The sequence below is a fragment of the Tamandua tetradactyla genome, chromosome 2, assembly GCF_023851605.1.
Source record: "Tamandua tetradactyla isolate mTamTet1 chromosome 2, mTamTet1.pri, whole genome shotgun sequence".
NCBI classification, from domain to species: Eukaryota; Metazoa; Chordata; class Mammalia; order Pilosa; family Myrmecophagidae; genus Tamandua; species Tamandua tetradactyla.
This window is the reverse complement of record NC_135328.1, coordinates 77,200,900-77,215,232: the sequence shown is the minus strand read 5'-3', so window position 1 is coordinate 77,215,232 and position 14,333 is coordinate 77,200,900. Positions and strand designations below refer to the sequence as shown.

General features: G+C 38.6%; 1 protein-coding gene and 1 pseudogene across 5 annotated transcripts in view; one reads left to right on the top strand and one right to left on the bottom strand.

Moving 5' to 3' along the window:
• Nucleotides 1-14,333, bottom strand: part of SLC24A2 (solute carrier family 24 member 2) — a 284,459-nt gene that overhangs the window by 248,454 nt on the left and 21,672 nt on the right. For 4 of the 5 annotated variants that reach the window (XM_077148057.1, XM_077148060.1, XM_077148059.1 and 1 more), the window contains exon 2: nucleotides 8,306-9,390. In XM_077148057.1, coding sequence (XP_077004172.1) covers nucleotides 8,306-9,235 — 930 coding nt within the window. In that variant the 5' untranslated portion in view covers nucleotides 9,236-9,390. Of the gene's footprint in view, nucleotides 1-8,305; nucleotides 9,391-11,268; nucleotides 11,454-14,333 lie in introns of those variants that run through there. The other variant, XM_077148058.1, reaches the window with a different exon arrangement.
• LOC143656921 (divergent protein kinase domain 1A-like) overlaps nucleotides 11,183-14,333 on the top strand; it is a 64,247-nt pseudogene continuing 61,096 nt past the window's right edge.

The following is a 14,333-nucleotide window of genomic DNA, read 5'->3' as shown; positions in this document are numbered from 1 at the left end:
AGAAAAGCCCAGGACTAGACAGCTTCACAAGAGAATTCTAACAAACATTAAAAGAAGAATTAATACCAATCCTGCTCAAAATCTTCCACAAAATTGAAGAGGATAAAACACTATCTAACTCATTCTATGATGTAACATCACCCTAATACCAAAGCCAGATAAAGATACTACCAAAAAATTACAGGCTGAATTCTCTAATGAATACAAATGCAAACATACTTAATAAAATACCAGGAAATCAAGCCAAACACCACACTGAAAGAATGATACACTACAGTCAAGTGGGATTTATCCCTGGTATGCAAGGTTCATCATAAGAAAATCAATTATGTAATTACCACATAAAACAGAATGGAGAAAATACATATGATCATTTCCACTGACTCAGAAAAGGAATTTGACAAATCCAACATTCCTTCTTGATAAAAACACTTAGAAAAACAGGAATAGAAGGAAACTTCCTCAACATGATAAAGGGCATATATGAAGAACCCACTGCTAACAATATAGTTCACAGAGAAAGACTGAAAGCTTTCCCTCTAAGAGAAAGAAAAAGACAAGGATGCCCACTGTCAATACTGTTATTCAACACTGTACTGAAAGTTTTTGCCAGAGCAATTAGGCAAGAAAAACAAATAAAAGGCATATAAATTGGAAAAGAAGAAATAAAACTTTCCCTGTTGGCAGATGACTTGATCTTATGTACAAAAATCCTGGATGCATGGGTGGTTCAGTGTAGAATGCTCGCCTTTATGCGGGAGACCTGGGTTCGATTCCCGGCCCATGCACCCCTTCCCCCAAAAAACCCTGAGAAGTCCTCAACAAAGCTCCTACAGCTAATAAATAAATTTGGCAGAAAAGTGGCTGGGTACAAAATCAATACCCAGAAATCATTAGTGTTTCCATACACTAGCAATGAGCAATCTGAGGAGGAAATCAAGAAAAAAAGATTCCATTTACAATAGCAATTAGAATATTAAATATCTAGGAATAAATTTAACCAAGCATATAAAGGACTTATACACAGAAAACTAAAAAGTTTTGCTAAAAGAAATCAAGCAAGCCCTAAATAAATGTAAAGTCATTCCATACTCATGGATTGGAGGAGTAAATATTGTTACAATGTTAACAATATTGATTTACAGATTCAACACAATTCCAAACAAAATTCCAACAGTCTACTTTATGAAAGTGGAAAAGCCCAGTGTTAAATTTATTTGGAAGGGCTAGGGGCCCCAAATAGCTAAAAACATCTTGAAAAAGAACAAAAAAGTTAGAAGACTCACTGTTTTTGGCTTTAAAACTTATTACAAAGCCACAGTGGTCAAAACAGCATGGCACTGATACAAGAATAGATTTATAGACCACTAGAATCAAGTTGAGAGCTCAGAAATAGACCCTCACATCTAAGGCCAGTTGTTTTTGGAGAAGGCCCAATTGGAAAGGAATGGTCTCCTCAACAAATGATGCTGGGAGAACTGGATATCTATATGCATATGAAGGAGGACCCTAATCTCACACCACACAGAAATTAAATCAGGATGGATCACAGACCTAAGTATAAGAACCAGAACTATAAAACTCCTAGAAGAGAACACAGGAAAGCATCTTCAGGATCTTGTGCTAGGCCACGGTTTCTTAAATTTTACACCATAACAAAAGCAACAAAAGAAAAAAACAGATAAATGGGACTTCATCAAAATTAAAAACTTTTGGTCATTAAAGGACTTTATCATGAAAATGAAAAGACAACCTGCTCAATGGGAGAAACCACATACATGATAAAGGTTTAATAATCAGAACGTGTAAAGAAATCCTATACAATTCAACAACAAAAGACAACCCAATAAAAAAATGGTCAACCTAAAGAGTGGGAGAAAGATCAAAGGTGATGATGGAATTATACAGAGAATGTAGGATTTTGCAAATGAGTATGATTGCTGAATCATTATACTGATATTTCTTTTAGTCTCCAGTATCTTAGAGCAGCTAAAAGTAAAAAAAACTTAAAATGGTGGAACTGCAACCCATACCAAACTCAGAAATCTGTTCTACAACTAATTGTTGCAATGTGCTTTGAAATTTATTACTTTTTAAGTATACATGTTATTTTCACAAAAAAGAAAAATATATATTTTTTCCTAGCCTCTAGTGTTTTGGAGCAGTAGAAGGAATGAAATAGTGGAATGGTAACGTATAATAAACTCTGAAATCTGTATCTACTGGTTGAAGTGTCCTTTGAAAATTATTACTTTTCTTTCTATATATGTTATATTTAACAGTAAAAAGCATTTTATAAAATAGGCAAAATGGGGTGCAAGGATAGTTCAGTGGCAGAATTCTCACCTGCCATATGGGAGACCCAGGTTTGACTCCTGGCCCATGCACTTCCCCCAAAAAACAAATAAACAAGTAAACAAACAAACAAAAATTTAACAAATGGTGCTGCAATAATGGGATACTCACATAAAAAAAGAATGAAATGTAACCTCCTGCTATACAGCATACCAAAAAAAGAAAAAAGGGCAAAAGACTTGAATAGGCATTTCTCCAAAGATATACAAATACCCAAAAACATGGAAAAATGTTCAACATCAGTAGCCATCAAGCAAATGCAAATCAAAACTTCACTGAGATACCATTTCACACCCACTACAACGGCTATTATTAAAAACAGAAAATTACAAGTATTAAGAAATAGGAAGACATTCACTGCTAGTGGCAATGTAAAATGGTGCAGGTGCTGTGAAAGAGAGTTTTGGCATTTGCTCAGAAAGTCAAGAAGAGAATTACCATATGACCCAGCAATTTCAAAATTAGATATATACCCCAAAGAGTAAAAGCAGGGATTCAAATTGATAGACGGAAGCAAAGGTTTATCAACTGATGAATGGATGAAGAAAATGTGGTATAAACATACAATGGAATATTATTCAGTTGTAAAAAGGAATGAAGCTTGGATTCATGCAAAAATATCACCTTGAGTGAAATAAGCCAGAAACAAAAGGACAAATACTATATTGTCTCACTGGAACAACTGGAATAAGCAAACTCATAGAGTCAAAATCTAGAATATAAGCTACCAGAGGCTGGGAATGGGGAATTAATGCTTAAATAGTACAAAATTTCTATTTGGGTTGATTTTAAAGTTTTGGTAATGGATGGCAGTGACAGCAGCACAACACTGTGAATGTAACTAATAGCACTGAATCGTATATGTGAATGTGGTTAAACAGAGAATTTCTAGGTCATACATAGAATAAAACTTAAAAGAAAATGCAGAATTGTACAACACAGTAGACCCCATTGTAAATAACGGACTATAGTTAATAGTACAATTATAAAAATGTTCTCTCATGAATTACAACAAATGTGGCATACTAATGCAAGGTGTTAAAAATAGGGCAGTATATAGGAACTCTGTATTTTATATATGCATGATATTTCTCTAAATCTACAACTGCTCAAATAAAAACAATTAATAAAAAGGCATGATAGATAAGAACCCAAACGTAACAGTAATCACAATCAATGTAAACAAATTAAATTTTTCAGTTAAAGATAATGATTTTTGAACTGCATTAAATAAAATGCAGCAATATTCTATTTATAAGAGATTTACGTAAAACAAAGAAAAGTTAAAAAGAATGGGAAAATCAAATCAAATCAGTCAACTACACACAGTTTAATGCACTTGCCTCCCCACAGCCAGAAAGCTTAACACAAGTCCATTTCTGGTTAAAATAAATTACAAATTCTCTGGCTCTATATTGGTTAAAAAAGAGAGAGAGAGAAAGAAAGAAAAATAAAAAGATGTAGCAAATCCTGGCTCTCTACCAGGCTGAAGAATTCATAAATTTAGGTTATCTTTTGCTGGAGAAACCAAAGGAGCAACGAGCACCTGAACTGTGCTCTTTTGCGCCTCTTAAAATGCCTCCTTCACTTTCTTAGCAACTGATTCTTAAAAAATATGTAAGTAGATGAAAACAAAACAAGGAAAATAACACCATTCAGTATTCCTAGGTACAAACTCCATACATGTTCACAGGCATCCGGTCAGCTAAGAATTTTAATGCTTAAATGTTCTTTCTTTTAAAAAGAGAAGAGAACCAGTTTTCAAGTCTATCAAGTAACAGCATCCTTTTATTTACTGTAAGGATGACTTTACCTTCTCTGAAGTTTGTACATTAATTTTACTAATTTATTTAGGAGGTTTGGAGAAAGAACACGTTGAGTTTTTAACGGATTCTGTACCTTAAACAAGCTTGGGGCTGCCCATTTATATTGAAAAAATTTATGGTTTAACACCTATAAAGAAGATCCTTCTCTTTGTGGGGTATAATACTGTTCAATTCTGATTTTCCCAAGAACTTTAATCATGTGAATTGCAAAAATTCTGTTTATAAACAACTTTCAGGAACTCATAAATTGCATAAAACAAGGCATACCCATATGACTAAGTCTTGTGACTTTTCAACCATCCAGCTTTAAGCATCTTTATTTAGACCATTCTCTTCATGAGAACTGGGCCAACCTGCTGACAGATACAGAGTCAACTCTAAGAAGTTAAATACCATGGACAGCTGCTTTCCAGGCCAATGACCGTCTAGCACTTTAACAGATCAATGGACCCCAGTAGCAGGGCCAGGCACACAGCAAAAGTGCACTGAAACTCAACTGCTTCACATCCTGCAGGAGTCTTAGTTATTCCTAACCAGTCGTGGAGAGTTTTAAGAAGGGAGCCCCGATCATTCAGAAGTAAAAATTCCCTTAAAACAAGAGTTTCTGCTTACTATAGAATTTCTAAAACCCAGTTAACAGCCTACTTATTTCAAGCAAAAACTTACACAATAAAACTTCAGGACGACAAAGACATTTGGATGTTTGCTTGGAGTTTATAATTTTCTGTGGCTGGCATAAACTCACTATATATATATGAACTAAGGCTTATAACATTATAACGTGACATAGATTATATGCTTGTAGGGGGGAAACGGCTTGCTTATTCAACTCAGTGATTCACTGCAGTGAATCTAATCTTCAAAGAATGTTCTGAAATTCTCAATTTGAAATAACTTATTCTGATTCACTTTTCATTTAATAATGGAAAATAAAAGGAAATGAACGAACATGTACTGACCAACCCATATTTGCTGAAGACTATATTAGCTGCTTAACATTCATTTCTAAATTTAATAATTTCCCAACACTGTGAAGGAATTATTATTAGTCCCCTTTTCCAAATTAAGAAACCAAGGCTCAGAGAGCTTAAGTGACTTCTCTGAGTTCACAGAGCTTATTGTAGACCTGGTATTAAAGCCCTTTTCTCCCTGAGTAAAAAGCTCAGAGTCTCTCGACTGCGTGATGGCACCATATAACTTTTTATAAAGGATAATGGTAACACTAAAAGAAGTAATGACAATAAAATAAATACCCACACACAGGGTAGAGCAATTAAAGGGGTTGAGAAATGACTACTTTATGAAAAAAAATCCCACATCACATTTTACATGCTTCACAGTTATCCCATCACATACATCATCAAATATGGCACCGAATTAAACTTTTCAACTTGTCCATGAATTAGTTTCAAAGATATTTCACTGCCCAAATCCCAGCAAAGTTGATTTTTAAACAAGAACCCTTTGATAATTTGTAAAAGAATATTTAAAACGTGATCTATGCACTTTCCCAATCTCCCATGTGCCATGACTGTGCAAATAAGACAATATGATTGTTTTGCATGAAAACATGCTTAGCATTTTGTTTCCTAAATTCTTGTACAGAACATTTCTCTCTATGCAGACTTCACTGAGTGTTGCATCTGGCTTGGGGTCTTTTTTCAGACACACTGAATTCTGTAGGGGAATTGTGGTATAAAGCCTGAGACCAACCCTGTAGATCACAAAAACAGGTGTTCACACTTAGGAACTCATCCCTGTTCAGGGTATTATGTTCAGGGCTTGGGGAGTAAAACCTCCACAGGTTCTGAAATTGGGCTATGATAAGGCTGTAATTACTGAAAAAATAGTTCTCGTCTCCACTACGATTCAAAAGTGAAATTGGCAAGGTGACATTTCCTGTAAGAAATCATGCATCATTATGCACTATTACACCTACAAATGTATAATTGTGGTCTAGCATGTTCAAGGAATGCTAAACAAGACATAGCTATGATACAGAACTTTCTACTCCCTCGATTTATAATTCATTCTAATTGTGAATGCCAAAGGAAACAATAATGATTAAATGGAATGAATTAAAACTAGCCGTGATAAAAGGAAAAGAATACATAAATTTTTTTTGGTCAAATCAGAAACAGGTGAAACAGTTACAAACATAACCTGCTTCTTTTTTTTAATTAAGTAAGCCAAAAATTCCAAATAAAGCAATGCATTATACTAAGCATAGCACAAATTATGGATAAAAATAACTGTCAAGGAAGGTCAGCCTGAAATGCAGATTTTTAAAATTGTCATATAAATGACGTGACAGTCAACTAACTAGGCAAGTGAAGATATTCTGCCAGGGTTGCTTTAATGAATGGTTCACAAATGATTAAATATGGTCTGCAAATTGTATTTAAAAAGTTATTTACCAAATGTATGAAACCAGATTTCCCTCCTCTAAGAGTAGAACACAAAATACCCCTGCAATCTTACATACAATATAGGATTACTCTGTAAATTCCTGTTTCATAACTGTTACCCATCTAACTTTCAACCAAGCCAGCGTCTGCATTAATGAAGTTCCACTGTGGTGTAACAAAACAAACAAGAACTAAGTTCTCCAAAATACTTTTTATCTTTGATGCACCTAGGATATTTATAAGACACCAAATCATTTCCTTGCCTCTAAAAAATTAATATGCCTTTTCCTCGGCAATTGTTCAATACTCTAATTAGAGTAAACACAGAGACTATTAATGCAAATCACTTAAACTAGCAGTCATAATGGAGGGAAGGGTTTGGAGAACCATCTTATTGGCTTCTAAGTTAGAACAGGGAGAGCAGCTCCAAGGATGACTCTGACTTTTGCCCTGAAGGATGTATATTTAGCTAGCACATCTGAATGCTTATTTGCCATGTATTTTGCTAAATTTGAATTTTTTACAGCTATAATTAAACAAGCATACAATGAGAAGAATTTTAAAGGAGATGCAATATAAAACATTCCTCTTTTACATGTAAATAAGTAGAAATATTACTAATGGTGTTTTTTTGTACTTCACTTCCATTTCACAGCTACCACAAAAATAATGGTCATCAAACTTGACTATAAATGACCTATGTAAATTTAGCTAAATTAATACCACTTTTTTTCTGGACAAAATATCCCCAACTGCTACTCAAACACCTGTTTTTTGCATACAGGAGAATTTTCCCAGATGCTAGCATGAAAACTTCACAAATGTAGCTCGGTTTTCTGCTTAAAATCACACTCAAAGATGCTATTCCAATGTTAGGACATAAAACAGAATTGCAGTACTACACTTGACATAAAATGTTATTGATATTCTTCATCCCTTATTTTTAAAAATTAATTTACATTTTTTGCAGATCTATTTCTTCTAACCTCTTTACCAATTTGCTCCTCACCTAAGTGTCAGGATGACCACTATTGCCATTAAAACTGCTTCCAATTCTACTGTAAAAATATTTGGGTCATGTTTATTACAGTGTGAAAAAATGGATCACAGCTCACAGAAGCAGGCAGCAGGGCTTGCATAAGACTCTTTACAATGGACTCCAATCACTTCCTGGTCAAATGATTTGAAGCGTAATCATTTGGCTCAAGAAGAATGGCCACAGCCACTCCACTGCCAGTTCTGCTGAGCCCCAGGGTACTAATTTAAAGGTACAGCTCTGATGACATGAGCAAACTTCCCATAAACACTGTTAAAGAGAGAGTTCTTGATAATTGTTATGTACCAATTTAAAAAGAAAAAGTCTATAACTTGCTAGGTACACACAAACACCCATGATAATTAGATTGCTCATAAAATCATCATGCCTACTTTCAGAAAATCAGAGACAGCTACTGAGGCTACTCTGGGATACTGATGTAACCTGTGCTTACAAATATTTTATTCTGAAGGTAGTAACTTGAGAACTTAGTAGTTATGTCCAAAAATGCCCACAAATTATTATTTTTTACCTCCATGTTACTTTCTGGCAGAAAGTAATCTGCTATTCACTACAGCAGAAAACACCGACGTCATTCTAAAAAAAGTTTCAGAGCTCAAAATCAATAGCTCCAAACAATGGCTAAGAGGAAAATTAAATAAACAAACGCCATCACCAACCTTTGCTTGGTCCTCTGGTGCTGTCACTTTGACGACTTTATTGCGATTTATCATTTGCTTCACTCTTCTTTCTACTTGGACGTTGAATTTCATGAAAACCACATAGCCAAAATAAGCTGTTAACAGAAGCAAGCTTTCCCACCACATGATAACATTATCCAGGAAAAAAGTGATTAGCATGATCAAGTCAACGATATAGAAGGACACATCCCGAAAGAGCGGCCACCATGTCAGGTTTAAGATTTCTCTAGAAAACAGGGCACACATGCCAATAACAAAGAGGATATTGAACACCGCTGAGCCCACAATTGTGCCTATGCCAACGTTGCTGTGAGCAATAAATACTCCTATGAGAGATGTGAAGAGTTCTGGGGCCGAGCCCCCAGCTGCCATAAATGTGGCACCAGCCACGTCATCAGAAATGCCCAATTTTTCTGTGATGACAGTCAAAGAAGGAACAAAGAACTCATCACAGACAATGGCTAAGGCTATGAACATGTAGATCATTCCAATGACATGGAGAATGATCGCGCCTCTTCTTCGGTCCTCAAGGGAAAAGATATCTTTTGGGTAGTCTCCTTGGGCATGTTCTGTATTATTCTCATATTTGTCTTCCTGAAAAAGTGGCGGCTGTGGAGTGTAATCCAGAATCTTGTCATTTAAATCTAAGAGAGTTCTTCGATGGTAACCATGTGCTACCCCAGGACCACTAACACCGTGGGTCTCACCTTTGCTCTGAGTTTCTGTCTCAGAAAAGGCACTGATTGAAAATGGGACAGTGCTGATAGCTACCAAGCCCATGAAAAGACCTATGATTCGAATTAGCTTCAGTTTTTTCTTGACATAATACTGTCTCCTGCAGCCAGACAGTGACTCATCCAAACACCAGTTCTCAAGGAAGGTGATGGTGGTACTTTGATGCTGATCCATCCTGGGTCTTCTGATGGATGTGGTGGTCTTCAAACCTGAGAGTCAACCAGAAGATTCTTTCATACTTTTCCTCCCTTTACAGTTAAAGGGTCTCGTGGGGCACTTCCACAATCAGGGATTCTTATCCTTCACAGGAAGTATTTTCGTCATTTATGCTTAAATAAAAATGAGAATAAATAAATTATAAACACTATGTCTTCTTTACAAAAAGAACTATGCAAATGCAATAAAAATCCCATTCTGCAGCTATGTGACCTTGGATTAAGTCACTTAATTCCTCTGTGGTTCAGTTTTCCCATTTAAAAAAACTACAGCACCTACCACCTAGGATTGCCTTGAGGATAAAACTATTTAAAACATATGACTCACTTAGAACAGGACACTGCACATACTAGGTATTTATGGTCATGTATATGTAAACCCTAATAAACATTCTGGTAAACCCAACGTTATGCGTAGACAACCAGATGTGTGTGAGCACAAAAATTTTATAGATTAAAAATCTATCGGTCCATCCTACCTTAAATCAGGTAACAAATATCCTCTCAGTGCTAAAAATATCCCATCAGAACTGTTCACTGACAATTATTCAATTTGTTTTCTTTTAGTCCTATTATATAATTCCCAGCTATAAGCAAACTTTTCTGAGCTAATCTTTCATTTACTCTGTCATGACACATTTGAATAGACATGAAAAGGTTGAGTGTTGGGGGAGGTGGAGCTCTTTTCCAGCAGATGTAAAGATCTCTGAATCTTATTTTTCATGAAAAAGCCTCTCCTATATCAAATGCAGGAAAGCAGCTCTTCAAAAATTTAAGTTTATAAAAGAATGCTCTAGTGAAGAACAAACTGTCTCCCCTAAATATCTAGATGTGGCTTTCGGTTAAAGATTTAAAAAACCCAACAAATTTAGTCATATTAAAAATAGATAACTTAGTCAATTCAACTCAACTCACAAAGCAGTGAATATTCTACTAACAAGTAGGGTATCTGGAGACACCAATGTGGGTTTCATCATAGGCAAGTTGCAGCAACACCTCTGTACACAAAATCTATCAAAAAATAGTCCTAACACTGAATCTCTAATAAAATTAGACATGGAAAGTAGAATTTTCATTCTCTATCACACAGTGAGATAGGTAAAATATCGGGACAGCAAAGCTGACATTCTTAAGATTGCTTTTCAAAATTTTTCTTTACAAACAATTTTTTCCTATATAAACGATTTCATTTTGGAGGCATGCGCTGAGATCATCTCAGGTGTAAGATACGATAATTAAACACACTCCAATGAAGCACTGAGATTAGAGGGAGCTCAGGTTTGCAGATTAAGAAATCAACACACGCGAAATCAAGCTGAGTTGCTGCTACTCCGGAGATAACCCGAACCCATCACAGAAATCCCCGGCTGGCTGCAGATGTCGACGCTTAGCACCAATGATTAAGCTGCTCGCAGAGCCGCGGGGGTGATTTTCACCATGCCCTGGCTATAGATGGGACCGACTCAACTGCCCAGCTCCGGGGTCCCACCGCCCAGATCCCCGGGAGCTATCTCCGCCCGCAAGCGCGGCTTTAGCCGCGCCCTAACTTTGCCCTTAGGGTCCTAAACTTTCCCTGGTGGGTTAATAGGATAATAAAGGCTCAACGCCTCACTTGCGAGCCGGGGCCGGAACCCGGGATGCAGCTTGGGAAAGCGCATGGCCCGCATCTCCTCGGATCGTTTGCTGGTGCGTTGGGTAGGGGGAGAGCCCCTCTGCGAGACTTCCCCGACGGCAGCTCAGCCCCGTGCCCCCCACGCTGGTCCAGAAGGAAGGGTGGTTGGAGTGCGCGAGGCGGGGGCTCGGGAAACCGCGCCCCGGAGCGGAGAGAGTTGGCTAACTCCTAGCGGGGCCTGAGGTGCCCAAATCCGCCGCGGAGCCACCTGTGAGCCTACGCCGCAGGAGAGGGATGTGCACAGTAGGGGTCCTGGGGACAAAGACCACCACGGTCACCACGCCTGGCAACCGGCGAGGGCCGTGGCCGCACGCACTTACAGGGATCCTCCAGAAGGACGCGCACACGGCGGGTGCCCGAGCCCGGCCCGCCGCTCCTGTCCGCCGCCTTCTCTTCCGTCCAGCTCCCTGCTCTGAGGCCCGGGCTCCGGCTCCGGCTCCGGCTCGCGCTCGCCACCGCTATCGCCGGCTGGGAACGGTTTTGGAGGAGACTGAGCCTCGGCGATTCCGGCGTGCAGCGTCTGGCGCTGCCCGGCCCCCTCTGGCCCCTCCCTCTCGCTCTGCGCCGGGAGCGGGACCGCCGCGCGCTCACCTCCCGCGCGCCCTCCGCTCCACGTCTCCTGGGCGCAGAAGCTACCGCTGCCGCCGTCTCTTAGGTTTTTCCGCAGTGGGGACACGGGTAAGGATTTTCAAGCGAGCAAGGACAAAGAGGAGAAATCGTACAGGTCCGAGTCGCTCCTGATTCCCAAAGCCTGAAAGTGTTGCCAACTTTGGGGTCATCCCTGCCGGGTACCTCCGCCTCCTCTCTGATTATCTGCAAATAGTAGTCCTATCAGTCGAGGCTTTCTTTAGGAGGCGAAGCAAGGCCGGAGGCTAATGGTGGTAAAGAAGCCTAGAGAAAAGCGCCGAGACGGGCAAGGCAAGCTGTGAGGGCTCAAGATTTCTAGAGTCTCGAGTTTGGATGGTTGGGACACTAAAGGGACCACAGCAGTCTTACAGGCTCGCCGTTTATTTCATGGTTGATGCAACTTAAACTCAAGGCGCATTGCCTCTTGCAGCCACAGATAGGATTCTGATTCTGGCCTCAGGACTCCCAGCCCAGTGCCCTTTCCTAATCTGTGTGGAAGGCAACGAACTGAGTCAGGCTTCTTGGGGATTAGAGGCAAAAATTCCGTCCAAAGATTGGGTGAAGAGAGACAACCCGATTACCGAGGGAAGCCCCTCTTGTGCCGGCCCTGTGACCACTCCAGAACTGCCCAGAGGTGTTTACCACGTGAAGCCCTTGAGGCTGTTCAGCTTGTGTTTTCCATTCTTCTTACCCTCCAGCCTTTTCCTGGTCTCCATCCCAGTTCTTCATGTCCTCCTCCAGTTGAGGGGAATGTCCCTTATATCCTGAAAGCTTACTACCCCTGACTTAGAGTAAAACTTTTCTGTTCAGACCTCTGCGCTCATTCTTGATAAGTTAAGGTACCTATCGAGAATTTAGAATTCTCTTTTCTCCCATCAAAGCCAGGTATTCCAAACTAAAGATTTCAAGGTCCCGGTTTAGAAATCATAGGTTGTATTTTTTTTTTATCTTTACTTTTCATTTTGGAAAACTTCATATATAGACAAAGGTAAAACAGTAATATAATGAACCTCCACGTGGTCATCACTTGCTTGAACAATTACTAACTCATTGCCAATCATATTTCATCTATGCCCCTTTTCCCTATGGCATTATTTCAAAGCAAATCTCAGGCATTATATAATTTCATCTATAAATATTTACAGAAAGTAAGAAATTTATCAACCACTATTGGGTTGTGTCAAAAGGACTCAGAAGCTCATTTAACTAGGCTCCACTGGCCCAAGATGGATCAATTTGAGCATCAAAAAAATAATAATAATTGCAATTGTTTAAATCACATCAGATATGACTATGTATAAGTTTATAATGATTCTACAACCCAACTGGTGGTTACTGTTGATGGATGAGAGGGAATCAACTCATTATTTTGGAAACTGATTTTTAAAAAAGAAAACTGTTGTGCATTTATTTTGCCTTTTTTCTACGAATTGGACCTCAGGGTAAACAATTAGGCTTTACTTTAACCCTGCCTTGTTCTTGCTTTCCTGGTTTAACAATCCTCTTTCTCCCTGAGGCAAAGGATGCCTCTGGCTAAATTGGAGAAGATATTGTACAAGAGTATTTAAAAGAAAAAGATTGTAATATATATATATATAAGTATTCCTTTTACTATATCATTCTTCTTCTACCAGGATCTTGATAAATGTTATCCAGCTAGCAACCCCTACAGCCCAGAGATTATCCTGAGGAGGCCCAGATGAGGCCCAGATGATAGCCTCATAATCTGTAGGTTGTGTTGGTCGGGTTTTACACTTGGCTACATGTTATGGAAACTTAACCTCAATGATTTAACCAAATAAGGTTATTCTCATGTAAAAAGAAGTCTGGAAACAGACTGTCCCGGGCTTGTACAATAGCTTCACAATGCCATCAGGGAACCTGGATCTACAATCTGTCTTCCTTAATGTATAACTTTTGTCCTCATGGCTACAAAATGGTTGCCTCCTCCAGACAACACACACATGTTCCAGGCAGGAAGAAGGAGAAGAATGAAGGATGAAAGGCAGAAGGCCTCCTTGATAAGTTTTGCCTTTTCATTTAGGAAGGGATTGTAAAAACTTCACTTAATTTTACTGGACACAACTTGGTCACATAGCCATACCTACCTGCAAGGGGGTATTAAGAATATTTTAATTGGACTTATAGTAACCTTTAAAAACATCAGGGTTCTTTTAGTAATATAGAATGGGGAAATAAATGTTGAGTAGGTGACTAGCAGTGATTGGCACATAGGTCAATAGCAGCTCAATGAAATCCCCATTGGACTGAAGATTTGGCAACTGATCAAGAGCTCCACAATCAACTGCCATCGTAGTTGAAAAGCTTGGAACTGGCACCATTGTGGTAGGAGAAAAGCATGGACTGTCATTTGACCAAGTCAGACAAGAAAGCAGTGGAAGAACTAAGCAATACCTGTAGGTCTCTCAGAACCACAGACCTTCTTGTCTAGTCATTAAGAGAAGGGAGTTTCATGAGAAAAATCATTTCTGTATATATTACTAAAGAGCCAACTCTTTTTTTAGCTACCTGGATAATTATAAACATTAGCTAGCATGATATTTACTCTTCTATTAACTATATGAGTTTATGGGAGTCACTGGTGATACCCAGTTGGGGCAGTGGGCTCTTTTGGTAATTCTTGAGAAGAGCCTTTCAAAAATAAATAATGAGTTTTAAATGAAGAAAGTCTTACTTAAGCCAATAAAGGAAATTTCTTTACTATAAAACTGCCAAAGACAAGCTAGTTAACTTTGCT